A 25,801-nucleotide genomic window follows, 5' to 3' on the forward strand; every position below is an offset into this window, starting at 1 on the left:
ACCGAAATCACATGGCTGACCAGTGACAAACCACAACTGGTCACCAATCCAAAAGAACCCACTCCTCCTAAAGTAAAAAGTTCATATTCCCAAAGTCCGCCCATGACTGCCCAGACACATCCACATCATAAACAAAACCAAAATATTGCAAGTCATAGTGGGGGCATAACCAGGAAAAAGTTGGAACACTCACGACAACAACCAAAAGCAAGTACAGACCTCAACACTGGACAATCTGAACAATTAAAAGATATCGAAATGGAAGAAGGTGCGTCGTCCCGAAGCCGGAGCGCATCACCTAAAGGAAGAAGCAGATCGCACATACGGTCGTCACGAACAAAATGACATCAAATCCTATTATACAATGGAACTGTCGAGGATTTAGAGCCAACCATGCTGAACTCCAACATCTAAATGCATCCCTCAACCCTGTTGTTACATGCCTTCAAGAAACCCATTTAGCACCAGGTACTAAGACATCACTGAAGGGCTTTGTTACCTACAGCAACTATGGACCGAATGTACACAGGCCATCTGGAGGGACCTCCATTCTGGTGAGACACAACATCCCACACAGCCAAGTCATCATTAATACACGACTACAAGTGACAGCAGTACAAGTATCTAATATCATCTCAAGAACCATCACAATATGTGCAATATATGTACCACCAGAGTTCAACTTGACACTCCAAGACCTGGACAGTCTGGCAGAACAACTCCCAACCCCTTATATGCTCCTTGGAGATTTTAATAGCCATAACCCAATATGGGGGAGCCAGTACACAAACACCAAAGGAAAGATCCTAGAAAACTTTATCAACTCTAATGACCTCTGCCTGCTAAACACCCCAGCATACACTCATCTTCACTCAGGACATGGCACCTATACAACTATAGATTTGACGCTGTGTGAACCAGAGTTACTTCTAGAGTTCTCATGGAAAGTCTGGGATGACCTATGTGGTAGTGACCACTTCCCAATCATCATCACACCAGAGAGACCACATTGGTCTGAAAAGACTCAATACTGGAAACTATCCAAAGTCGACTGGCCCTCTTTTCAATTGCATTGCAGAGAAAGGCTAAGTACAGCACCAACGCAAAGCACAGACCTTAACGAATGGTTCACAAACACCCTTCGAGTAATAGCAGAGGAGACTATCCCAAAATCCTCAACAAAACCAAGAAAGCATCGCAACCCATGGTATAATGAAGAATGCAAACAGGCTATCAATGCTCGAAAACGGACAGAAAGAATTTTTTACAAACATCCAACGTGGGAAAACCTGATCAATTTGAAGCTCAACCGTGCCAGAGCACGAAGAGTAATTAACACTGCAAAAAAGCAAAGTTGGAGAAACTACACAAGCAAAATAACAAAGAATACCCCAATCACAAAAGTCTGGGACCTTTTGCGGAAAATGAAAGGCAGAGGAGACCAACCAAATATTCACTACATCAAACATGAAGATAGAATGGCCACCAAGGAAAAGGACATTGCTGAACAGCTGGCAAAAGCCTTTGAGAGAAACTCCACAGGGAGCAACTCCACACCAGCTTTCCAAATTATTCGGAGTCGAGAAGAACGTAAGGAGATCAACTTTCATCTACATAACACAGAACCATATAATCAAGACTTCAATCTAGAAGAACTAATAACTTCACTAAAACAATCACATGACACAGCAACTGGACCAGATGACATTCACTACCAAATGCTGAAACACCTTCCCACGAGCTCACTGATACTGTTACTGGAAGTTTTCAACCAGATTTGGACATCAAGAAAAATACCGTCAACATGGAAGGAGGCGACAATTATCCCCTTACCTAAACCAGGGAAAGACCATAGTGACCCAAATAACTACAGGCCCATAGCGCTAACAAGCTGTATTTGTAAAACCATGGAAAGGATGGTCAACAACCGTCTTGTATGGCAGCTAGAAAAGAACCATATTATAAGTGAAATGCAAAGTGGCTTCCGCAAAGGCAGAAGTACTACAGACAACCTGGTCAGACTGGACACCTTTATTAGAGACGCATTCATAAGAAAGGAACACGCCGTGGTTGTCTTCTTTGACCTTGAAAAAGCGTACGACACCACCTGGAGATTTGGCATCCTAAAAGATTTGCACCAGGCAGGCCTTAGAGGAAGGCTCCCAATATTTATAGCGGACTTTTTAACAAACAGACATTTCAAGGTAAAAGTTAATAACACTTTTTCAGAAAGGCACATCCAAGAAATGGGAGTACCACAGGGAAGTATTCTTTCCGTCACCCTATTCAACCTGAAAATTAACAGCGTAACTAAAGTAATACCACCGGGTATATTCTGTAGTTTATATGTAGATGACCTTAGCATTGGTTACAGAGGAAGACACATGCACACAGTAGAACGGCAACTTCAGCTGGGCATAAACAAAGTTCACCAGTGGTCAGTTGCTAATGGCTTCAAGTTCTCCAAGAGCAAAACAACATGTGTACACTTCTGCAAGTTACGGTCAGCCCACCCCGAGCCAGAACTCCACCTTCAAGGGGATCCCATCAAGGTTGAGAAGGAAACAAAATTCCTAGGATTAACCCTGGATAGTAAACTAACCTTCATCCCGCACATAAGAAATATTAAAAAGGAATGCATGAAGAGATTAACCATAATAAAAGTTCTGACCAGAACCAAATGGGGAGCAGAATTCCACCCCCTTATACAAATGTACAGGACCATTGTCAGAACAAAACTCGACTATGGAAGTATTATCTATGGGGCTGCCAGAAAGTCCTATCTTAACAGCCTAAACACAGTACATCACCAAGGCATCAGGCTAGCCCTGGGCGCATATCGAACCTCCCCCATTCAAAGCCTGTACGTAGAAGCCCGTGAACCATGTTTGGAACACAGACGATTGAGATTAGTCCTGCAATATGTTTTCAAGCTAAAAGCCAACCAACGAAACTCGGCATATGCATCTACATTCAGCCCATCATACACTGCACTATATGATGCCAAACCAACCCATATACAACCGCTTGGACTACGTATTCGACAGCAACTAAGGGAACTTGCAGTAGACCTCAAGGATATAGCACAGATGCCTTACAACTCCATTCCACCATGGACCCTCAAAAAACCCAGTGTACTTCTAGACCTCGCCAGTGGAAAGAAATCAGACACCCATCCAAACTTCTATCTTCAACAGTTCATGGACATTAAAGGAAAATTCCCATCCCACCTTTTCATTTACACAGATGGTTCAAAGACTGAAAACAAGGTATCAGCAGCAGTGGTAGCTGGAGAACAGGAACTACGAGTAGACTTACTGCAACACTGCTCAATCTTCACAGCCGAAGCCTACGCTCTCTTAATGGCAGTTGACCACGTCACCACCACAAGACAGCAGAAATCCATGATCTGCTCCGACTCCAAATCCTGTTTACAAGCACTGGACAACCTCAACACAGGTCACCCCCTAATCAACACCATTCTGAATAGATTACACAACCTTTCAAATGAAAATATTAATATAAAATTCTGCTGGATACCAGGACATAGTGGCTTCACTGGAAATGAAAAAGCAGACCAGGTAGCAAGAAGAACATCAAAGGCCGAAACAGCGAACTGCAAACTCCCACCAACAGATATAATGCCCCTAATTCACAAATACATCAAAGAGAAGTGGCAAGACGAATGGAACACTCAAACAAACAGCAAACTGTACGAGCTCAACCCCAAAATAGATCATTTTACCAACGCGTATATAGACAATAGATGGGATCAAGTTATTTACTCAAGATGCCGCATTGGCCACACCAGACTGACGCACTCCTTTTTACTGAAGGGCGAAAGACCCCCACATTGTGATGTGTGCCAACGAACTATTACTATAAAACATATATTAACCGAATGCCCAAAATACTTACCTACAAAACAAAAAATCTGCCTGTCAGATACACTAATGGACATTTTCAACAAAGACAATGCAAACAAAGTACTGAACTTTTTAACTATTACCAAACTGAGAGTCCACATCTAAGGACGAGATCATAGAACCTTGTGAATAAACAATACCTATCCTGCCACGAAATAGCTGATGAGCTGATGTGGCGTTAAACTCAACCAACCAACCAACCAACCGGATCTGATCAGAACAAGTCAGTCATTTGTAACAGTGCTAATCTCTTTGTATCCAGTACTGGAGAGAAAAGAACTGGTATCAGATGGAGCTTTGAGAAATTGCAGGTCCTGTGATGTTCCTCGTTCTTCTCCTTTAGAGAATGTGGGTGTTCGATGAAGACATCGGATTAAACTGTCATGTCGTGACGTGACGTACGTTCCCGGCCTCTACAAGATCTTTGATGAAGTCCTGGGTATGTGGATGAGGCAGTGTTAATTTTGACAACAAATTTTGATTTGGTTTTAGTCATAGTCATAGTTTTAGTCCAGTTTTAGTCGACTAAATACCATAAGAATATAGTTGACTAAAATTACAGTCAATTTAGTCGACTAAAATGTAAAGGGTGTAAATGTAAATGCTTTTTCATCAGTTCCCTTGAATTATCAACTACACACTCAGGAAAATTAAACATTTTTAACCATTTGTGTAATATTGTTAATGTTTGAATGTGAAATATATTAATATATGATTTAATGTAAATTATTAAATATGTTTTTTATCTGACCATGGGTACTGAGAGACCCACACTGATTGGATGACAACCCCTCTTTTCCTGCATCTCCACCTTCACTAAAGTAGTTGTGATTGGATCTCTTCCTAACTGGTCCCTACCTTTCACAAGAGTAAATCAGTTCTGATTGGATGTCGTCCCTGCCAAACTTTTAAATCTCGTTTTTATTAGTTGACGAAAATGTCAGTTAATTTCATCTCAATTAATTTTTTTATGCTGTTTTTATTTAGTTTTCGTCTTGGAAAAAAACTATGACAATAATTATTTGTCACCGAAATTAACATTGGTGCGCGCTCCTGAGAGAAGGTGCTTTTCCTGGCGGGGGTGCTGAATTCAGCACAACACTGGCTTTACACTCGATGTCAGTGATGAGAGCAATGAATCGCAACAATAACATTATACTGCAATAAAAACGAGTTTTGGGGTTTGGGTTATCAAACGTTTATATTAACTGCTGCCAAAAATCTCTATGAAATGTTAAGTTACATTCTTTTATTAAAAGGACACCATCGTTAGAAGTATAAATATACAAAATAATAATAATAAGCAAATCTGTTTTATATATTATATTATTTTAAATATTAGGTGATCAGTTTTTGTCATATATGTATACAGGGTTCCCGCAGGTCCTTAAAAAGTCTTAAAATAACTTAAATTAAAATCTGGGTAAATTAAATTGTCTTAAGTTTACTGGAAATTTGCTGTAGGTATTACATTCTCAGACAGTGCGTTTAATGCCGATGAAAAAACAAAGTGGCCAGCTAGCTAACATACTAACTTCAGCTAACTAAAGTGAGTTCGCTAACGTTAGCAGGGATAGAACTAAGGTTAGCAGAGAGCTAGCTAACATTAGCGGCGAGTTAGCTAACATACTAACTTTAGCTAACTAAAGTGAGTTTGCTAACGTTAGCAGGGATAGAACTAAGGTTTGCAGAGAGCTAGTTAACATTAGCGGCGAGTTGGCTAACATAATATCTTTAGCTAACTAAATAAGTTAGCTAACGTTAGCAGGGATAGGACTAAGGTTAGCAGAGAGCTAGCTAATATTAGTGGCGAGTTAGCTTATTTACTAACTTTAGCTAACTAAAGCGAGTTAGTTAACGTTAGCAGGGATAGAACGAATAGGATAACATAATAACTTTAGCAGCTAATATACTAACTAGCTAACATTACCAGGCATAGAAGTAAGGTTAGCTGAACGCTAGCTAACATTAGTTGTGAGTTAGCAAACATACTGACATTAGCAGCAAGCTAACTAATGTTAGCAGCAAGCTAGCTAACATACTAACTTTAGGTAGCTTAAACAAGCTTCCTAACGTTATCAGGAATAGAACTAAGAATAGCAGAGAGCTAGCGAACATTAGCAGCGAGTTAGCTAACATACTAACGTCAGCAGAAAGTTAGCTAACTTTACCGGAGAGAGAACCAAAGAAATTCTGACTATATTTTTGTGTCTTAAATTATATTTATTGAGGTCTTAAAAGGTTGTAAAAAGCATTACATTTGACTTAAAGAATGGTGCAAGAACTCATTTCACACGTATGTCCTTTTTAAACAGTAAATGTAATGTGGAATATTATGTTTAGGTTTAACGAGACCTTTGGTTGGATTTAAGTAATAATAAACAGGAGGACAGATAAAAATATATTTTATTTATTTGTGATTAACTGTAACTCTGTAAATGTTGTTGTAAGTCACTATAAGGTGGATTTAAATTCTTTAAGTAAATGTTTCCCCCCCAATATAAAACCCGCTCCTACACATTTGGTTGTGAGTGTTTATAAAGTTGATATTTTTAAGATGAAATGCTGTTTTTGAATCAGGTTTCGGGGAAAGTTTGGGGGAAAGGAAAGATCCTGCAGATCTTGATGAAGATGTTCTTTGTGCTCTGGAGCTCAGTGCTGTTTTTGACAGAGGAGAAGATTCTCCTGTTCAGCCTCCAGCGTAAATCTACTTCTTTATCCTCCTCCTCCTTCTGATCCTCCTGCTTTTTATTATTATCATAATAATCCTGTTTAATAACCATTACACACATTCTCTTTTGAAGGAAAAGAAGAAGCAGCAAAATCAACAACAAAGTCTAAAGAAAAAAGGAGAGATGTGTTTTTTTCTCCAGCACTGTTTACATTTGTTCATCTTATGTTTATCAAACTGAGCAAAGCAAAAATATTACATATATAATAAACATACTCAGTTATTGAGACTTTACTAAAAATTGTATTTCTTTGTTTCTATACTTATTATTATTATTATTACATATAGATATAGATCCACTCACACATCTTTAGCATTGCTTCAACCGCTTTGTTGAGGAGATGATCTTAAAAGTTCATTCTGAATCTGAATGGACTGAAGGTCATTTATGGGTAATTTTTTGCCAATATATTTTCATAAATAAGCTCCATTCCAACCTTTATATTACCTTTAATAGTGAGCCAGAAGGGTTTAAATAGACCACTGAAGGCGTGTCGTCATTTTGTAGTCGGCTCCATGTTGTTTATGCTCATATTTGGGGTTCAGTGTCTAAAAGGTTCAGACCTATAAGAAAAGTGAATGGGCTTTTCAAAAACTGGCCTCCGTCACATTCTGTGGTAAATAAATGTGTTCAGAACCTGTACGTTTTATTCTGTGTACATTTTACTCCTAAATATCGCTGGATTCTGCGCAACACCAGCGAACTTTGGCCAGATCACGTTCTAGATTATTCTTCTTCTTCACGGAGGATCATTTAGTAAGTATTTAAACAGGTGAAAACTCTTATCAGTCTGGTGTATGGTGATGTTGAGCAGTGTAGACTGTGTTAGAGCTTTAAAATGCAGATAATAAGAGAAAGTGAGCTTTTACTGTTCAGGAGTAGCGCTTCCCCGCAGGGTTTATTATTTAGTTATGGTCATTAGTTTATTAGAGCACACCTGATTCAAATAATCAACTAATTAACTAACTAATCAACTAACTACCTGCCCTCGCTGAGTGATACAGCAGAAAAACTAGAAGGACAGAGTTACTCCAGAACCACAGAGCTAACCCCGCTAACTTAAGAGCCATAAAGTATAAAATACCTAATGTAAAACTACTAAAACCATGAGCCAGAAGCACCAAACAGCTCTAATGTACAATCATCTACTTAGTGAGTAACTCCTTAAAGCAGTGGAAACACGGGCCAGTTCTTAAAAGGTTCTCAGGAGCCGGAACCGGCTCCAGCACCAGCACTTTGTTGGTGGAAAAGAGGTATCTGTGCTGCTGGGTTAGTGGATTTCTGCTGTAACACTCTCAGCTCTCCTCAGAGAGGGCAGTTAGTTCATTAGTTGGATCAGCTGTATGTAAATATGCTGTAAATATACGGACAGAGTTCACTGGTGTTGCGCTGAAAAGAGCCCCCTGCCGATCTCTGCAGCTGCGCTGTAGCATTAGCTTAAAGCTAACTTCTCTAATTTTTTGAAATAAATAAATAAATAAATAAAGCTAATTTTTCTCATTACGACTCTTTAACGATCTCGTAATTCAGAGGTAGAGTGATGTTAAGGAGATAAATGTACACAGAATAAAACGTACAGGGTTCTGAACATATTTATTTACTACAGAATGTGATAGAGGACAGTTTTTAAAAACTCATTCATTTTCCTCACAGAGAAAAAAACGCTTAGACACGGAAGCCGTACGAGGACTACAGAATGACGCAGAACTTCAGTGGACTGTACTGCAGCTTTGTTGAGGGGCAGACAGTGTCATGGACAAGACAAGACAAGAAACTACAACAAGCAAAAGACCAAAAAACAGAAATGTTAATTACACCACCAAACTCGACCCCAACTTCCACCGTAATCTGACCACACAAAACAAACACACAAAAAAATCATCAGACTCCTCTTCACCTTTCTTCATTTATTTAGCTTTATTAAAATGAACCTATTTTACAATAAAATAAAACAGTAATTAACAATAATAACAGTAGTGAATAAAGATAACAGTAATTAAAATAAAGGTTCTGGAAAAAAATTACAAAATCATCTATATAAAATATTTGCATACTTATATTTATACAAACAATTTTTCCTCCTACACACACACACACACACACATCGAATCTCTGTTACACACAGGGTTATTCTATCTTACACAGATGCACTAAGGAGCCAGAACCATAAACCCTAAACCCTGCATAGAGGGGCTGAGTGAAGGTGGTGTAGAATGTGTGTAAGTGTGTGAGAGTGTAAGTGTGTGAGGGTGAGTGTGTATCAGAGGAGACTCTGTAGAAGGACAGAGTGCCGGAGGGACAGTCCACATACACTCCTACTCTCCTACAGCCGGAGGGAGGAGTGGAGAGATCAGTTCTGTTATTATTGTGATGAACAGAGTAACTGTTATCAGAGCAGATCAGACTCCAGGAGTTTACATTCCCTCCAAACCCACAGTCTGATCCTCTTCCTTTCCTGCTGATGGTTTTATAACTCAGAGCTACAGCAGCTCCTCCTCCTCCGCTCCACTCAGCCTCCCAGTAACAGCGTCCAGTAACACCAGTAACACTCTCTCTACTCAGAACCTGCGGATACCAATCAAATCTCTCTGGATGATCAGGATACGACTGCAGCTCCACTCTACACTCCACCCTCCTGTTCTCCTCACTCAGAGAGAGACGACGCTGCACTGTGTTCAGATCCAGAGTGAAATCACAGCCGTCTGAACACAAGAACACACACAGAGTGTATTTAGTGTGTGTAGTGTTATATTTAGTGTGTAGTGTTGTTATATTTAGTGTGTAGTGAAATATTTAGTGTGTGTAGTGTTATATTTAGTGTGTAGTGTTGTTATATTTAGTGTGTAGTGAAATATTTTGTGTGTGTAGTGTTATATTTAGAGTGTGTGTAGTGTTATATTTAGAGTGTGTGTAGTGTTATATTTAGAGTGTGTAGTGTTATATTTAGTGTGTAATGTTATATCTAGTGTGTGTGTTGTTACATTTAGTGTGTAGTGTTATACTTAGTGTGTGTGTGTGTGTGTTATATTTAATGTGTAGTGTTATATTTAGTGTGTGTGGTGTTGTATTTAGTGTGTAATGTTATATCTAGTGTGTGTGTGTTGTTACATTTAGTGTGTAGTGTTATATTTAGTGTGTGTGTAGTGTTATATTTAGTGTGTGTGTGTTATATTTAATGTGTAGTGTTATATTTATTATATGTAGTGTTATATTTAGTGTGGTGTTATATTTAGTGTGTAATGTTATATTTATTATATGTAGTGTTATATTTAATGTGTGTGTTATTTTTAGTGTGTGTGTGGTGTTATATTTAGTGTGTGTGTAGTGTTATATTTAGTGTGTAGTGTTATATTTAGTGTGTGGTGTTATATTTAGTGTGTGTGTGTTATATTTAGTGTGTAGTGTTATATTCAGTGTGTAGTGTTATATTTAGTGTGTAGTGTTATATTTAGTGTTATATTTAGTGTGTAGTGTTGTTATATTTAGGGTGTGTTGTTATATTTAGTGTTATATTTAGTGTGTAGTGATATATTTAGTGTGTAGTGTTATATTTAGTGTTATATTTAGTGTGTAGTGTTATATTTAGTGTGTAGTGATATATTTAGTGTGTAGTGTTATATTTAGTGTTATATTTAGTGTGTAGTGTTATATTTAGTGTTATATTTAGTGTGTATTAGGGATGCGACGGTTCTCTGTATTTTATTGGTCTGTTTGGTTTGATACACCCGGATGGACGGTGGAATTTGGGTGCGCACTAACAGAGTGAACAAACGCTCTCCTGCTGTACATGCCCCGCCCATGGCCAGGGGGAGGGGCTGCTGAGCCGTAAAACCAACAGGAATAATACAACAGTGTGTAAAAACAGATAAATGATGCTTAAAACCATAAAATCGATCAAGCCTGGCCAGGGAGAGAGCATTATCTTTAGAATGTGCATATGTATATTGCTTTTGTTGGCCATTTAAATTTCTCTGTATGTCACACAAATCGTGCGTTTCTATAAGTTCACACAGCCGCCGGCGGGATGCAGTGTGTGGCTCCAGGTGGTTCCTGTCCAGGCTATCGGCTGTACAGTTAAAATCCCCACCCTAAGACTAAAAAATCAGTAAAATCACAGTCAGAGAGTACAGAGCTGAGCCTGTCTAAAAACAACATCCTCTCCACTCCTAGAGTGGGAGCGTACACACAAATAAAAACAAAGGTCTCATTCTCAAAACAGGCTTTTACTTTTAGCAGCCTCCCAGGTAAAATCTCATCTACCGTGTAAGAGTAGGGGATAAAAAAAAAACTGGACACAAATAAAATACCAACTCCACTGCTGACAGAGGAATAATTACTTAAAATGGCCAAGCCATCCCACTCTTTAGCCCATTCTATATTCATTTCATCATCACTGTGCGTCTCTTGGATTAAAAAAACATCAGCACGCTTTTGTTTGGCCAACTCATAAAACATTGCTCTTTTTACAGGGTCTCGTGCACCATTCAGGTTTAAAGAAGCAATCTTAATGTCACCCATTAAAATAATAAAATGACATAAAACAGTGATGGCAAGGGCCAGTCTGAAACAGGGCCTAAAAACTTTAAAAACAACATCATTACAAGCTTTGCAGGCTGGTCAGTATCTTGTTTAATCTGCACACTTCTGTAGTGGTAAAAGCCTTTTCTCTTTTTAAAAGTTTAACATCGTGGATGAACTGGTCTGTGTCAGTAAAATGATCCTCCACCCGCACACCTCTCTGCCCTTTAGACTCTCTTAAAAACTTCTTAATGTCAATAGCAGTATACACAACAGGAATTCTCTCATCCTGAGAGCACACAGACCACCCAGAATCAGATACAGAGCCATCATTTTCACCTTCATCATCACCCTCACTCCCCTTCACCTCCTCATCTGTACCACTGACCTCAGTCTTTGCCTGCTTCTTCCCTGTTTCCTTTCCTGACTTTTTTTCTTAGTTGGCACTTTAAAAACAGGTTCATCCACCATCTCCACATCATTTAAAACCACAGCTGCAGCAGAGGCAGGTTTATCGCAGTCACTCACCTCTGCTGTCTGCCCCTCTTACGGATGAGACCGGCTTCCCGTAGCGGGAAAGCTCACGGGCGAGTAGCTCGTCTTTAATGAACATTGGACAGTATTACTTTTCTCGCGGGGGTACTGAGGGGTAACACCAGGAAGAGCTGACCGTTTATAATTACCCCTTTGCTGATCAGGTTGTTCGCTCTTTCCACGGTGTTTAAAAACATCACCATTGAGTTGTTCATGCGGGACGCTGACAGCACGTTTTCATATCCCACACTTTCTCCGACAGCGAGACAGCAGCTATACTCTATACTCGCCTTACAGGCGAACTTTACTCCATTCTGCCTGGAGAGCTGCTCAAACGGCGAACTCCTTGGAGCCGCAGAGCTCCTCCGAGCCGCCGCACTCCAGGCCATGCTTTCTCCAAACACACACACTCACACCCGTGCACACACACACCACACAGCTACACCACACACACACGCAGATAAACTCACTCACACACTCTAACAATACACTCAATCAAACCGAAAACGAAAGTAAACAACAACAAAAAAAGTTTGGCAAAACGCCAACAGCTCTCACACACACCCTCCGTTTCCCTCCAACACTCACGCATGCGCAGAGAGAGAGAGAAAGTGAGAGAGAAAGAGTGGGAGGAAAAGCATTTTGCCTGATGTCTCTCTTGGTTATATGACAGTGGTGTTTTTATATTGAGTTTTATATCATGGTTTTGCAGTTTAAACTACACTTGATCCGACGTTATTTATTAAAATGATTTTTCTTTAAGAAAACAGAGGTAACAGAAAACGAACGCTAACACGTGTATTTCAAATGTTTGTGAAATAAAATAAATTCCTGTTCAGTCAAAGTGCTTTCCTCTTTTAATTTTTCATTTCTAAAACTCCAGCATTTGAGTGAGAATAAGCATCTGTTAAAATTCTCAAACAGCAGAATGCCTATAACCATTGGCATAGGAACCGGGGGGGGGATATTAGAAACAGGTGGATTTGTCCCCCCCCAAAAATTATATCGTTTCGCTCAGATCAGCTGTACTATTATGAGGAGACAGACTGGACCAATCACGGAGCCGGTTCAGGAATTAAGTTCCGCCTCTCAGGAGAAACAGCCAATCAGCTTGCTGTTTTTGCGGCGCGTGGAGGTGTCAGTATGTTGGTGGGGGGAAGCCCCTCCCTTGCTGTGAGATTTAGCAGCGGGCCCGGCTGCAGCTGATTTTAAGATATGGATATACGTTTATTTTTTTTTCTAAAAGAAAGGTAACGGTATCTAATCATGTAAACTGTGATGATATGTTTCTGATAGCTGGTTAAAAATACACGTCTCTGAATCAGCACACAGTTTAACCCCACTGTGATTAATAAACTGCAGCTGTGTTAGTGAGTTAGCTTAACTTTGGAATTACCTTGATTGGGAGTCAAGGTTAAAGAAAAAAAAAAATATCTACGTAATGTTCAACTTGCCCTGTACCTGATCAGCTAATCACTATTTCATTTTCAAACTGTTTATTAATTTAGGATTGCAGTTAGCTAGAAGCTGGATGTAGAGGATAGACAGAATTTAGTACAACACTGGGTAATGTTGGTGGTTTAAAGCAGTTTCTTAACCCTGATCACTGCCCTAAAACTGTGTTTTCCATCAGATCCAACTGATCAGCTAATAAACAATAATTTATTCAGTTTACCTGTTAAAATCTCTTAGCCCCCTATGGATCCTAAATTAATCATTATGTATATCCAGCAGTTTATTAGACACATCATACCACCACTTACTTTATTAAAGTGCCTTTAAACAGAGAAAGCTGTAGAATATGCAGAACAGTGTTAATATGCAGTAGAATATGTAAGAACAGGGTTAAGAAACACTGATCTAACCTGACTTCTGTTCATATGTAGTTCACAGTAAGACCACATGTCCTGACGTTTATATTAACTTCTGACAAAAATCTCTAGGAAACGTAGTTACATTCTCTCAGTAGAAAGAAGTGTTCTCAGTAAAAACAAAATAAAAGCGCAGGAAACAAAGTTAAAAAAAAAATAGAGTGGAGAAAATGTAAATATACAATAGAATTGACATACAATACATAATAATAATAACCAATACTGTTATATTATTTTAAATATTAGGTGATAACTGATCAGTTTTTGTACTATGTATATAATTCAGACATTGCATGCATAATTTTTTTCTAACAACAGTAAATGTAATGTGGAGTAACATGTTTAGGCTGTAAAATCACCTTTTATTTTGGATGTAACTAATTATAAACAAAATACAGAAAAAAATGATTATTTGTGATAAAAAATAATTCCACAAATGTTGTTCTAGGAAACAATAGTGTGGGCTTTGGTTCATATTCGCAAATGTGTCCCCCCCAATATCAAGCCCGCTACTACGCCCTTGCCTATAACTGCTATATTAAGCTACAGTTATTAAGTCTGTGTTCTGAACATAAATGTAAATCCTTATGTCAGATATAAATATAACTAATAGTAACTTATAGTTAATGTGCAGATTTTTAAGTATATTATATTTTATAGTTGATAGTTTTTTATATATTACTTCTATTGGTGTGTCTCTCCACAACCACGCAAAAACCAATCAGACTGTTTTCTGAATTTTCCAGGAGCAAATCAGCTCTGAAGGCAAACGCTGAAGATTTGAGGACTAATTAAACAAAACTTTCTCAGCTGCGTGATCAGGGCCAGTGAACGCTAAACGGAGAAAAGGATATTTGAAGAGGCGCCGTCATCTTATAAATCCGCTGTTCGGGACATTTTGGCTTCAGCGTTGAGTTTGATAATCAAGGTAAAAGACAGTCAGCAGATAAAGCACAGTGTGATTCAGTTACCTGTTTTTGACTAATGGTAAGAATAAGTGCTCCTTTTTTATAATAGATATTGTGATTTGAATTAATCTGTGACTTTATTAATTGGCTCTGAAAGTGTGAGTAGGAGCACCTTGTTCATTTGAAATAGAAAGGGCTAAAAACGTGCTGCATGATGGAGCTAGATAATATCGATATATATCGAAACCAAACCGAAACAGTGGCCCAAGAACCGCGATACGAACCGAACCGTGGCCACAATGTACCGTTGCATCCCTAGTGTGTAGTGTTATATTTAGTGTGTGTGTAGTGTTATATTTAGTGTGTGTGTAGTGTTATATTTAGTGTGTGTGTAGTGTTATATTAAGTGTGTGTGTAGTGTTATATTTAGTGTGCGTGTAGTGTTATATTTTTTATGTGTGTGTAGTGTTATAATTAACGTGTATGTAGTGAATGTGTGTGTATGTAGTGTGTATGTGTGTGCTTGTATTGTGTGTATTTGCGTGTGTAATGTGTGTATGTAGTGTGTATTGTGTGTAGTGTATCTGTAGTGGTATGTTTAGTGTGTGTGTAGTGTTTGTGTGTATTGTTTCTATGTAGTGTTTGTGTGTAGTGTCTGTGTGTGTGTAGTGTGTGTGTGTGCGAGTGTGTGTGTAACTTACATTTTTTTAACCCAGGTTTGATTCTGATCTTCCCTCCATGTTCCACTCTAAACACACACACACACACACACACAGATCAGCACAGTGTGAGATTTTTAGAAACTGATTTATAAAGAAATACTTTGCGTGAAAACGAGCGAACATTTGAGAGAGCGGAAATTAGTGACCTCATGTGGTAAAGTACAGAACTGCAATGCACACTGCATAAAATCAGATTAAAAACGGAACATTAAGGAAGATTAACTCTTACTTCTCTAAATATATTTTTGTCTGCATGTATAAAGTTTTAATATTTGCCATATCTTATTCTGCTTTATATGCACGATATGAAGTATTATTTTTATTAGAGCTTTTATTCAGAAAGGGAGAAAACATGGCACAGTAGATAAAGTTCCCAGGAGTGACTGAGCTACAGAAATTACTCCAAAAGGGCATGAACAACTCATCCTGGAAGAACCCAGAACAACATTTAAAGAACTGCAGGATCTCACTCGCCTCAGTTAAGATCAGTGTTAATGATTCAATAATAAGAAAGAAACTGGGTGAAAATGATCTCCTAGATAAGATAAAATGGTTTCTTGTGGGCTTGCAGAAAAGGGTTAAACTTTACTAAAGTATGTTTTTTGCACTCATATTCATACCCGAGTGTACTCCTGTCACAAAAACTGTTTTTATTGGACCATACATTTTTCATGGAATTATTGTGCAAAAAGTTTTTTATCATGATTTCAAAATAATTTTATACCACTGGTCATTAGAAAACTTCAAAAATTTAAAATGTAACAAAGGCAACATTTTAAAATAAAGCCAACAAACCAACTCAATCACATTAATCGGATCTCTTTAGAAATTAAGGGCTCTATTTTAGTGATCCGTAGGTGAGCTGTCAGCCAGGCATCATGCAACTTGATTTAGGGTGTGTCACTGTGTCTTTACGATAGGAAAAGTTGCTCAAAAGAGGCTCAAAATGTGCAAAAAGCATGTATCGTGAAATAAACCAATCACCATGTCATTTACCATTCCCTTTAAGAGCCAGGTGCGGTCTGACTTTGGCGTATTGCTATTTAAATGGCACAGCTACCTGGAATTGACCAATGTTTTTCATCGGCGTAGATATATTCAAAATCACTGTTGCTGTTTAAACAAGACAGGTGAAGAGCATGAAAATACACTGTTGGTGGGAGTAAGATAGCAATAAGCATCAAGATCACCTTGCACAGGGTGTAGGTTAGTGTTCAGAAAGGATTCTGGTTTTGCAGTCACTGATTATGTTTACCATAAAGACAGGGGCTGGTTGCTGGGGTGCTTGACTCTGTGTATATAAAGTTAGTAGAGATCAGTTTTTATTATGTAACTTTTATCCTGACTCGATGCTCAGGGCAGCTCTCCATCACTGAAGTTTTCCACCTGTTCTGGAGTGAAAACTAAACCTTGGTTTATTTTTACCAACAGAAAGATGAGCCAAAACAGAATTACAGCAAAGTACTTGGCATTCAGTGCAGATAGCTTGAGCATAAACAATTAACAGTGGCTGTGTAAACAAAAATAAGACAGAATGACAGAATGAAGGTTACATGCAGCTCCACCGTGTTTACCTGGTGACTACAACTAGATTTACAATGTTAAAATGTACAACATGTACAACAATATTTATCTTAGAATAAGTTGATAATATAATTATTAGTTCAGACCTACCCGAGTTTCTCCAGTTTGCAGTGTGGATCCTCCAGTCTGTCAGAAAGCAGCTTCACTCCTGAGTCACCTGGGTGGTTGTAGGTCAGATCCAGCTCTTTCAAGTGGGAGGGGTTTAAAATTAGAGCTGAAGCCAGAGAACAACAGCCTTTATCTGTGATCATACAACCAGATAATCTGCAGACAGAGCAAGAGAATGTGTGAGTGAGTGACAGAAAACAAGAAAGAAAGAAAGACAACATAGCAGACTGAGGAAGTTAATGCACTTTGATATTAGTCTCTTCTTTTTTTAAATAACACTACAAAATCTGAAAAAAATATCTATAGAAAACTAAAGTTTCTTAACACAGTTGACACAGATTAACATGAAACCCAAACCTCAACAGTAAGCATTTCTGTGAATACGGCATTAGCATTGATGTGGACCAAAGAATTGAGTTCATATTAACTTTTGCTAAAATTGTTTTTGCTTGTGCATCACAATTTTGTAATCAATGTGTGATGTATCTCAAATGTTCATTAAAGTTGGACATTCTTAAGACGATTGCAGAAGACTCGTATTTGTTTGTTTGGTATACTCTGACTTTCGTTAAACACTTTTTCTGGTTTGATTTGTTATCATCGTAAACACCTGAATATTTACACATTTATACATGTAGAATTTCTAGTGGTGTCAATCAATTAAAAAATGCAATCCAATTAAACCTACCAAAATTCTGTGATTAATTGCACTTGTTTTTCGTAAGACTGAAATTTTTATAGTGGGTATATTATGGAGTGAATTTTGTGCCAAAAGTTTATGTTGTATGACAAACTTTATGTTGATGGACAGCTATATTGTGACAAAAACATAACTTCCTGGCTGTTCTAAATTTCTGTAACTGTCACTAAATAGCGCTCTCTCTCTCTCTCTCTCTCTCTCCCCCCGAGCGCTTTCGTTTGTGCACTCTCTTTCTCTCTCTCATGCGCATTTTGCTCTCTTGTTGCACGATCTCTAACATATAGGTCAATACTCAAATAACCTCATAAAATTGATCCATAATGTATATTGTGGCGTGAGGAGGCGGGGGAACTGGGGGTCGCCCCAAACAGGAACGCTCAGCCCTGTCTGTCCCAGCTGGTCTGCATCAGGACTGATTAAACAGCCAGCTGGGACAGGCATATAAACTGAGGCTGAGGCTGCACAGACTTATATTTAAAATTTAAAAGAAACTACTGAACTCTAAAACCCCACTGGGCTGAGTTATGTTGTTTTGAGTTTATTCTGGGTGTGGTGGAGGGCCTTTAAACCAATAAAAGGTATGATCTCTCTGTGCTTCCTCCTTCCGGGTCACAGTGATCACGCCCCTATCCCCAGGGGCGAATCACAATATATATATTTCCCCTAAACTTTCCTTTCTCTCTTGTTCTTTCTCTTTCTTCCACTCCCACTTACTCGGGTCATTCTCACAAAATCCTGATTCAGAGGACTTCCAGTATGAAAATTTTAAAAATGCATTTAACGAGAAATTTCCTTTTGAGGATTTAAGATTAAGGTCTAAACTTACTATGATTAAGCAAGCCAAGGTACTAAACCCTCTCACTTCACTAAAGGCAGAAATTTGTTTACTACAAGAAACACATCTATCAGAAACAAATCATCATAAGCTCAGATCACCACAATTCACCAAAAAAATCCCCTTCACACATAACACCACTATCAGACACAGGTAGATACATCATAATTAACATCAACATCAGCAACACACCCTTAACAATAGCAAGTTTGTATGGCCCCAACATTTATAACCCATCCTTCTTTCATGAGTTTTTCAAGCATATAAACAATATATCAGATTCCACAATTATAATTGGCGGTGACTTTAATTCAATCATTGACCCATGTATAGACAGATTAACTATGGCACACAATACACGTTACTGGCATTCAACAGATATCATTAAACAGTACATGATAGACTTAGGGCTCAGCGATGGTTGGTGCCTTAAAAACCCAAACACTAAAGAATTTTCTTTCTTTTCTCCAGCCTACCACTCATATTCTCGCATTGACTATTTTTAACCAGCAATTCTATTATAGCTAATATATCAGAAATAAAATATCGCCCTATAATAATCAGTGACCATGCTCCAGTTTCACTTATATGTAAAGTAAATCCACTACATAAAACTTTCTGCTGGCGACTAAATACCTCGTTACTTACAGACCCAGAATTTGACAGCTACATCAAAAAAAGAGTGGGCATCTTCCCTAGAAATAAACGATTCTCCAGAAACCACACCAACAATACTATGGGAAACTGGGAAAGCAGTACTAAGAGGCAAAATAATCTCTTACTCTTCCTGTAAGAAAAAGAAAGATACGGAAAATGAGTCTAATCTAAAACATCAGGGAATTGTCAAATGAAATGATAAAAAACCCATCAGATAAAATAAAAAAAAGAGTTAAAAGAATGTAAATCACAGTATAATGAACTTATAAACAAGAGGACTCAAGTTTTAACACAATAACTACGATATAAACAATTTAATCACAATAACAAATCTGGTAAATTCTTAGCTTACCAAGTAAAACATAAAGAAAAAAACAACAATCCCGTCAATCAAAGATGAGACCGGACTAATCAGCCAAACATGAAATGAAATTAATCAAGTATTTGGGAAATTCTATAAAAATCTATGCTCACCAGAACACGATCCAGACCCAATAGATATTCACACTTTCCTCAATAATATACACCTACCCAAACTAACTGAAGAACAAAAAAGCATATTAGAAAAGCCAATAACATCAGAAGAACTCCATAAAACCCTCCGTAAGATGCCTAATAACAAAGCACCAGGACCAGATGGCTTTCCCACAGAATTCTACAAGCACTTCTGGTCAATATTTGGCCCAATGTTCAGTAGAGTAACAGCAGAAATTAAACACAATAAGAGACTACCAACAGAAATTTCTAAATATATAATTAACAATATATAAGAATATAAAATACTTTCAGAACAAAATATTTTTTATTTTATTTTAAGCATATAGCCTTATTTTATAGCCTTTATTTTAAGCGTATAGCACTCTGCACTTAACACACTCTACGAACGTGTTGTTTCTATCAACAATTACCTTGTATTAGCTCCATACCACTGACTGTCCTTGCATTGGACCAAATTTAGCTTCAGAGGGCTCCATTTTGTTGGCTATTTAGCTACACAAAGCTCTGTAAGACAAGTGCGTAATGCGAAGTGGAGGAGCGCATGTGTGAGTACAGGTCGGGAATCGGGTCAGACTCGGGCTGATAATCTAAACTCTACTGCTGTGGAAGCTTGAATGAAGCTCTGAGAATCATTTATTTTTATTTTTGCAAATTCTGAAGACATCGCGAATAGAAAGCCTACTGCCTGCTGACCTGCAGCATCGGAAAACGGAGACGCCTCTGTGTACCAGCCGTAACTATAAAATAAAATATTAAAATGTGCACAGTAACTATTAGTGAAAGGACAATTTAAACAAATAGAACATTTGTTTAAAACAATAAACTTAGGTTCCTTACTGTATTAAATCTTTTTGCAACATAGTGACAGATCCACAATAATGAATGGCGAATTTCTAGCATGGTTAACTAATCTTGAATTCATTTCTTAAAACTGGAAAACACTCATCAATGTAACACAGCCACAAGGTTTTTTTTCCCATTTTCTCCCCAATTTACACGGCCAATTACCCAACCCACTCATTAGGACTCCCCCTATCACTAGTGATGCCCCAACACACCAGGAGGGTGAAGACTAACACGTGCTTCCTCCGATACATGTGAAGTCAGCCACCGCTTCTTTTCGAGCTGCTGCTGATGCAGCATTGCCAAGCAGCATCACAGTGCGCTTGAAGGAAAGCGCAGCGGCTCGGCTCCGGTACATCAGCTCACAGATGCCCTGTGCTACAGATATCACCCTTGGAGTGATGTGGGGAGAGAGCACCATCTACCCACCCAGAGGGAGCAGAGCCAATTTTGCTCCTTCTGAGCACCGACAGCTTGATGGCAAAGCTGCATGAGTGGGGGTTCGAACCTGCGACCTCCTGAGCCACAAGGTTTTTAACTGTACCGCAGAGCTTTTTAACTGTACCGCGGAGTTCAACTACTGTCGCTCGGAGCTTTTTAACTGTACCGCGGAGTTCACCTACTGTCGCGCAGAGCTTTTTAACTGTACCGCGGAGTTCACCTACTGTTGCTCGGTGCTTTGTAACTGTATCACAGAGTTCACACACTGTCGCGCGTGTCACCTTTTTTCTCCTGGCAGTTGTTTCTCCCGGCCGTGGACGGGAACCAGTGGAACTTGTAGTTCTTTGGGCTAGAGATAACTGCTCTAGGGTGATACCCACTTTTACTTCACTTGGTTTTCTTTCAAAGCGAGTCACAGGAGTCCAGGGTGAGTTCCCAAGCACTTCTTTCATTTATTAGCAGTTCTAAGCACTCAAACATAAACGTAGCTAGCATTCAGAGAACAGAGGGGAGAGCCGTGGATGTTAACTCGCCTAACACGAGGCGGAGAGAGACGAAGCAGCAGCCACCTAACCCTAATTTGCTCCTAATCACACACTGCCGCTGCCTCTGCCAAACTGATCTAAACAAAATATAGTGCGCTTCACATACATTTCTTAAAGGGACATGAACCCCAATCTTGTAACACGCAGATCTTTTTAACTGTATCGCGGAGCTCACTTATTGTCACGTGGAGTTTTTTTTTTTCAGAGCCACGCTACGCCGGAATTCCAGCGCGGCACCGGAACGCTATCACCCCTGTATCTATAACCACATCATCCATATATCAACACTACATGAATGTTCCTACACACACACACACATGCACACAGTCACATAACACATTCAACATTTAAGACATTTAGCTATTTTTATTTACTTTTTTATTTTTTTTGTTATTCTGTGTGTTATTATGTTAGGGATGGATAAATGGAAAAATATAGGAAGCCATACTATAATAATTTTTATTTATTTTATATATATTATAATAACTTTTTTTTCTTTTTTTTTCAAGGGCACAACTTCTTCTTTTGTGTTTTTTCTTCTATCTCTCTTCTCTTCTCCTATGTATTGTTTTCTATTTGGTTTAATTTGTATATATACACACATTGTTATGTCCTCCCTCTGCACAGTGACCTCGGTTATCAGAGGTTTGTATTAATACGAATAAAGTCTTAATGGTTCTCGGAAGAGGGGGGGTAGTGGTGGCGGGCAAAAAAAAATGTTAGGAATCAAAATCAAAAATTGTATGTTACAAATTCAAAAGAGAAAATATATATAGCAAATATATATATGTTTAAATATACTTGGTTACTTTATTATCCTTTACGGTTATTTGAAAATTATTTCAGTTTGGATTTTGCCAGTCTTTGCTTTTATTTTTTTGTGTTTGTGAATTTTCTGTAGATTTTTGGGGATTTTTGGAAGACTTTTGCTTCTGGAATCTCTCCTTTGCTTTTGCTTTAGTTTTTTGCTTCTGAGTTTTGGCACACTTTTCACGGATGGGCAGGGCTAAGAAGAAGGCGTTCCCCTTGAATCTCCATTGGTCAGATGGTTCTTGACTGATGGGTACCCTCATCTGAGACTGACTACGCCCACCCCGCCAGTTTCAAGCGTCCTACCAAACACGGAGAGCGAACAGCTTTCAGTGCACAGCAGCAGCAGATACTTTAACAATTAAATTTCATACAAACGTTCTGTTCAATGTTATATTATTCTCTGTTTCACTCCATTAAAAAGCTCACATTAGCGAGATGTGCTAAATATTCATGCACAAAGTATGATAGTTACATAGTCAGTGAGCTAGTGAGTTAGCTAATTACCTAATCAGTGAACTAGTGAGTTACCTATTCAGTGAGTTAGTGAGTTACGTAGCCAGTGAGCTAGTGAGTTAGCCAGTTACCTACTCAGTAAGCTAGTGAGTTAGCTAATTACCTAATCAGTGAACTAGTGAGTATCCTAGTCAGTGAACTAGTGAGTTACCTACTCAGTGAGCTAGTGAGTTACCTAGTCATTGAGCTAGTCAGTTAGCTAGTTACCTACTTTGTGCATGAAAATTTAGCTCGCTAATGTGAGCTTTTTAATGGAGTGAAACAGAGAATAATATAACATAATATAACATTAAACAGAACGTTTGTATGAAATTTAATTGTAAACACAATCCGCTGCTGCTGCTGTGCACTAGAAGATTTTGCTCTCCGTGTTTGGAAGGACGCTTGAAATTAGCGGGGTGGGCGTGGTCAGTCTCAGTGGTCAGTCCAGAACCAGCTGACCAATGGAGATTCAAGGGGAACGCCTTCTTCTAAGCCCCGCCCACCTGTGAAAAGTGTGCCAAAACTCAGAAGAAAAAAACTAAAGCAGAAGCAAAGGAGAGATTCCAGAAGCAAAAGTCTTTAACAGAAAAATCCAAATAAATTCCACAAAAAAATCACAACAACACAAAAATTAAAGCAAAGACTGGCAAAATCCAAACTAAAATAAAGTAGCCAAGTATATTTAAAATATTTGCTATATATTGTTTCTCTTTTGAATTTGCAACATACAATTTTTGCTTTTGATTCTTAACATTTTGATTGCGGATTTTATTTTTTTGTGTAAAACTTTTGGCACAAACGGAGAGAGAGAGAAACAAATGGAGAGAGACAAAAACAAATAGAGAGATAGAGAGAGAGCAACAAACGGATTGTTACAGCTGGACACCGCATTAAAGCGTTTCAGTCGTTTAACCAGAAAAGAAATCTGCATGTTGGGAGGAGGCGGGGCAGATTACGGCAGAAGGTGGGGTCAAACTTGGTGCCGAAATAAAACTTGGGTTAAAAAAATAGTAACGCGTTACTGATTCCAACTTAACAGCGTATGTTAATAATTTAATGCTGACAGCCCTAATAATTTCAAATGAAAAATCATAGAAACACTGACCTGAAAATCTGCAGTTTACATTGTGAACTCTTCAGTCCAGCAGAGAGCAGCTCCACTCCTGAATCCTGCAGGTCGTTGTTACTGAGGTCCAGCTCTTTCAGGGAGGAGTTTTCCAGGTTTAAAACTGATTCCAGATTTTCACACGTCTTTACTCCAAGATTACATGAAGCTAGTCTAAAAAAAAAGAATAAACAAATGATTTTAAAATAACCCAAAGAAGAATATTTGAATGGATTGACAAAGAATAGAAAACAGAATTAAACTGTGAGATGTATTGTCTATCTTAAGAGCTGGTGTTTCTTTATACTGAAATAGTTAACATGCAGAAATCTCCACTTTATTTGTGATCAGCATGTGCATACAGTTCACCAAAAGCTCTGGGACAGATTATAATGAGTTAAAATAGAAAATAAAATGTTTAACAAAACAGAAAAACAAGCAAGGCTTTTTGGAGTATATGAATTTATTCTATTTTCCAAGTTGAACTCTGGAAAAACATTACACCCTCTCCCACATATATCAGTGAGCTAGTGAGTTAGCTAGTTACCCACTCAGTGACTTGTGAGTTACCTAGTCAGTGAACTAGTGAGTTAGCTAGTTACCTACTTTGTGCATGAATATTTAGCACGCTAATGTGAGCTTTTTAATGCATTGAAACAGAGAATAATATAACATAATATAACATTGAACAGAACGTTTGTATGAAATTTAATTGTAAAAGTATCTGCTGCTGCTGCTGTGCACTGGAAGCTGTCCGCAAAAAACTAAAGCAGAAGCAAAGGAGAGATTCCTCAAGCAAAATTCTTCAACAGAAAAATGCAAATAAATTCCACAAAAAAAAATCACAAGAACACAAAAATAAAAGCAAAGACTGGCAAAATCCAAACTAAAATAAAGTAGCCAAGTATATTTAAAATATTTGCTATATATTGTTTCTCTTTTGAATTTGCAACATACAATTTTTGCTTTTGATTCTTAACATGTTGTTTGCTGATTTTATTTTTTTGTGTAAAACTTTTGGCACAAACGGAGAGAGAGAGAAAGAGAGAAACAAATGGAGAGAGACAAAAACAAACAGAGAGATGGAGAGAGAGCAACAAAGCTCTCTATCCAGGTCTGAGCTGGAAGTCTGAACCGGATTGTTACAGCTGGACACCGCATTAAAGCGCTTCAGTCGTTTAACCAGAAAAGAAATCTGCATGTTGGGTGGAGGCGGGGCAGATTACGGCAGAAGTTAGGGTCAAACTTTGTGCCGAAATAAAACTTGGGTTAAAAAAATAGTAACGCGTTACTGATTCCAACTTAACAGCGTATGTTAATGATTTAATGCTGACAGCCCTAATAATTTCAAATGAAAAATCACAGAAACACTGACCTGAGAATCTGCAGTTTACATTGTGAATTCTTCAGTCCAGCAGAGAGCAGCTCCACTCCTGAATCCTGCAGGTCGTTGTTACTGAGGTCCAGCTCTTTCAGGGAGGAGTTTTCCAGGTTTAAAACTGATTCCAGATTTTCACACGTCTTTACTCCAAGATTACATGAAGCTAGTCTAAGAAAAAAGAATAAACAAATGATTTCAAAATAACCCAAAGAAGAATATTTGAATGGATTGACAAAGAATAGACAACAGAATGAAACTGTGATATGTATTGTCTATCTTAAGAGCTGTTGTTTCTTTATACTGAGATAGTTAACATGCAGAAATCTCCACTTTGTTTGTGATCAGCATGTGCATACAGTTCACCAAAAGCTCTGGGACAGATTATAATGAGTTAAAATAGAAAATAAAATGTTTAACAAAACAGAAAAACAAGCAAGGCTTTTTGGAATATGTGAATTTATTCTATTTTCCAAGTTGAACTCTGAAAAAACGTTACACCTTCTCCCACATATATCAGTGAGCTAGTGAGTTAGCTAGTTACCCACTCAGTGAGCTAGTGAGTTACCTAGTCAGTTAACTAGTAAG

The 25,801-nt window shown here is 38.2% G+C and overlaps 2 protein-coding genes across 6 annotated transcripts in view; one reads left to right on the top strand and one right to left on the bottom strand.

Moving 5' to 3' along the window:
* Positions 1-25,801, top strand: part of LOC125801167 (zinc finger protein 484-like) — a 634,928-nt gene that overhangs the window by 198,413 nt on the left and 410,714 nt on the right. The window lies entirely within an intron of this gene.
* LOC111188977 (NACHT, LRR and PYD domains-containing protein 12) overlaps positions 8,551-25,801 on the bottom strand; it is a 900,554-nt gene continuing 883,303 nt past the window's right edge. The window contains exons 15-19 of the mRNA XM_049476912.1: positions 25,211-25,384; positions 23,836-24,009; positions 16,886-17,059; positions 15,191-15,237; positions 8,551-9,360 (exon numbers count right to left, since the gene is read on the bottom strand). Of these exons, the coding sequence (XP_049332869.1) occupies positions 8,786-9,360; positions 15,191-15,237; positions 16,886-17,059; positions 23,836-24,009; positions 25,211-25,384 (1,144 nt within the window). The 3' untranslated portion in view covers positions 8,551-8,785. The remainder of the gene's footprint in view (positions 9,361-15,190; positions 15,238-16,885; positions 17,060-23,835; positions 24,010-25,210; positions 25,385-25,801) is intronic.

This window comes from Astyanax mexicanus, chromosome 4 (genome assembly GCF_023375975.1).
Source record: "Astyanax mexicanus isolate ESR-SI-001 chromosome 4, AstMex3_surface, whole genome shotgun sequence".
In the NCBI taxonomy this organism is placed as follows: Eukaryota; Metazoa; Chordata; class Actinopteri; order Characiformes; family Acestrorhamphidae; genus Astyanax; species Astyanax mexicanus.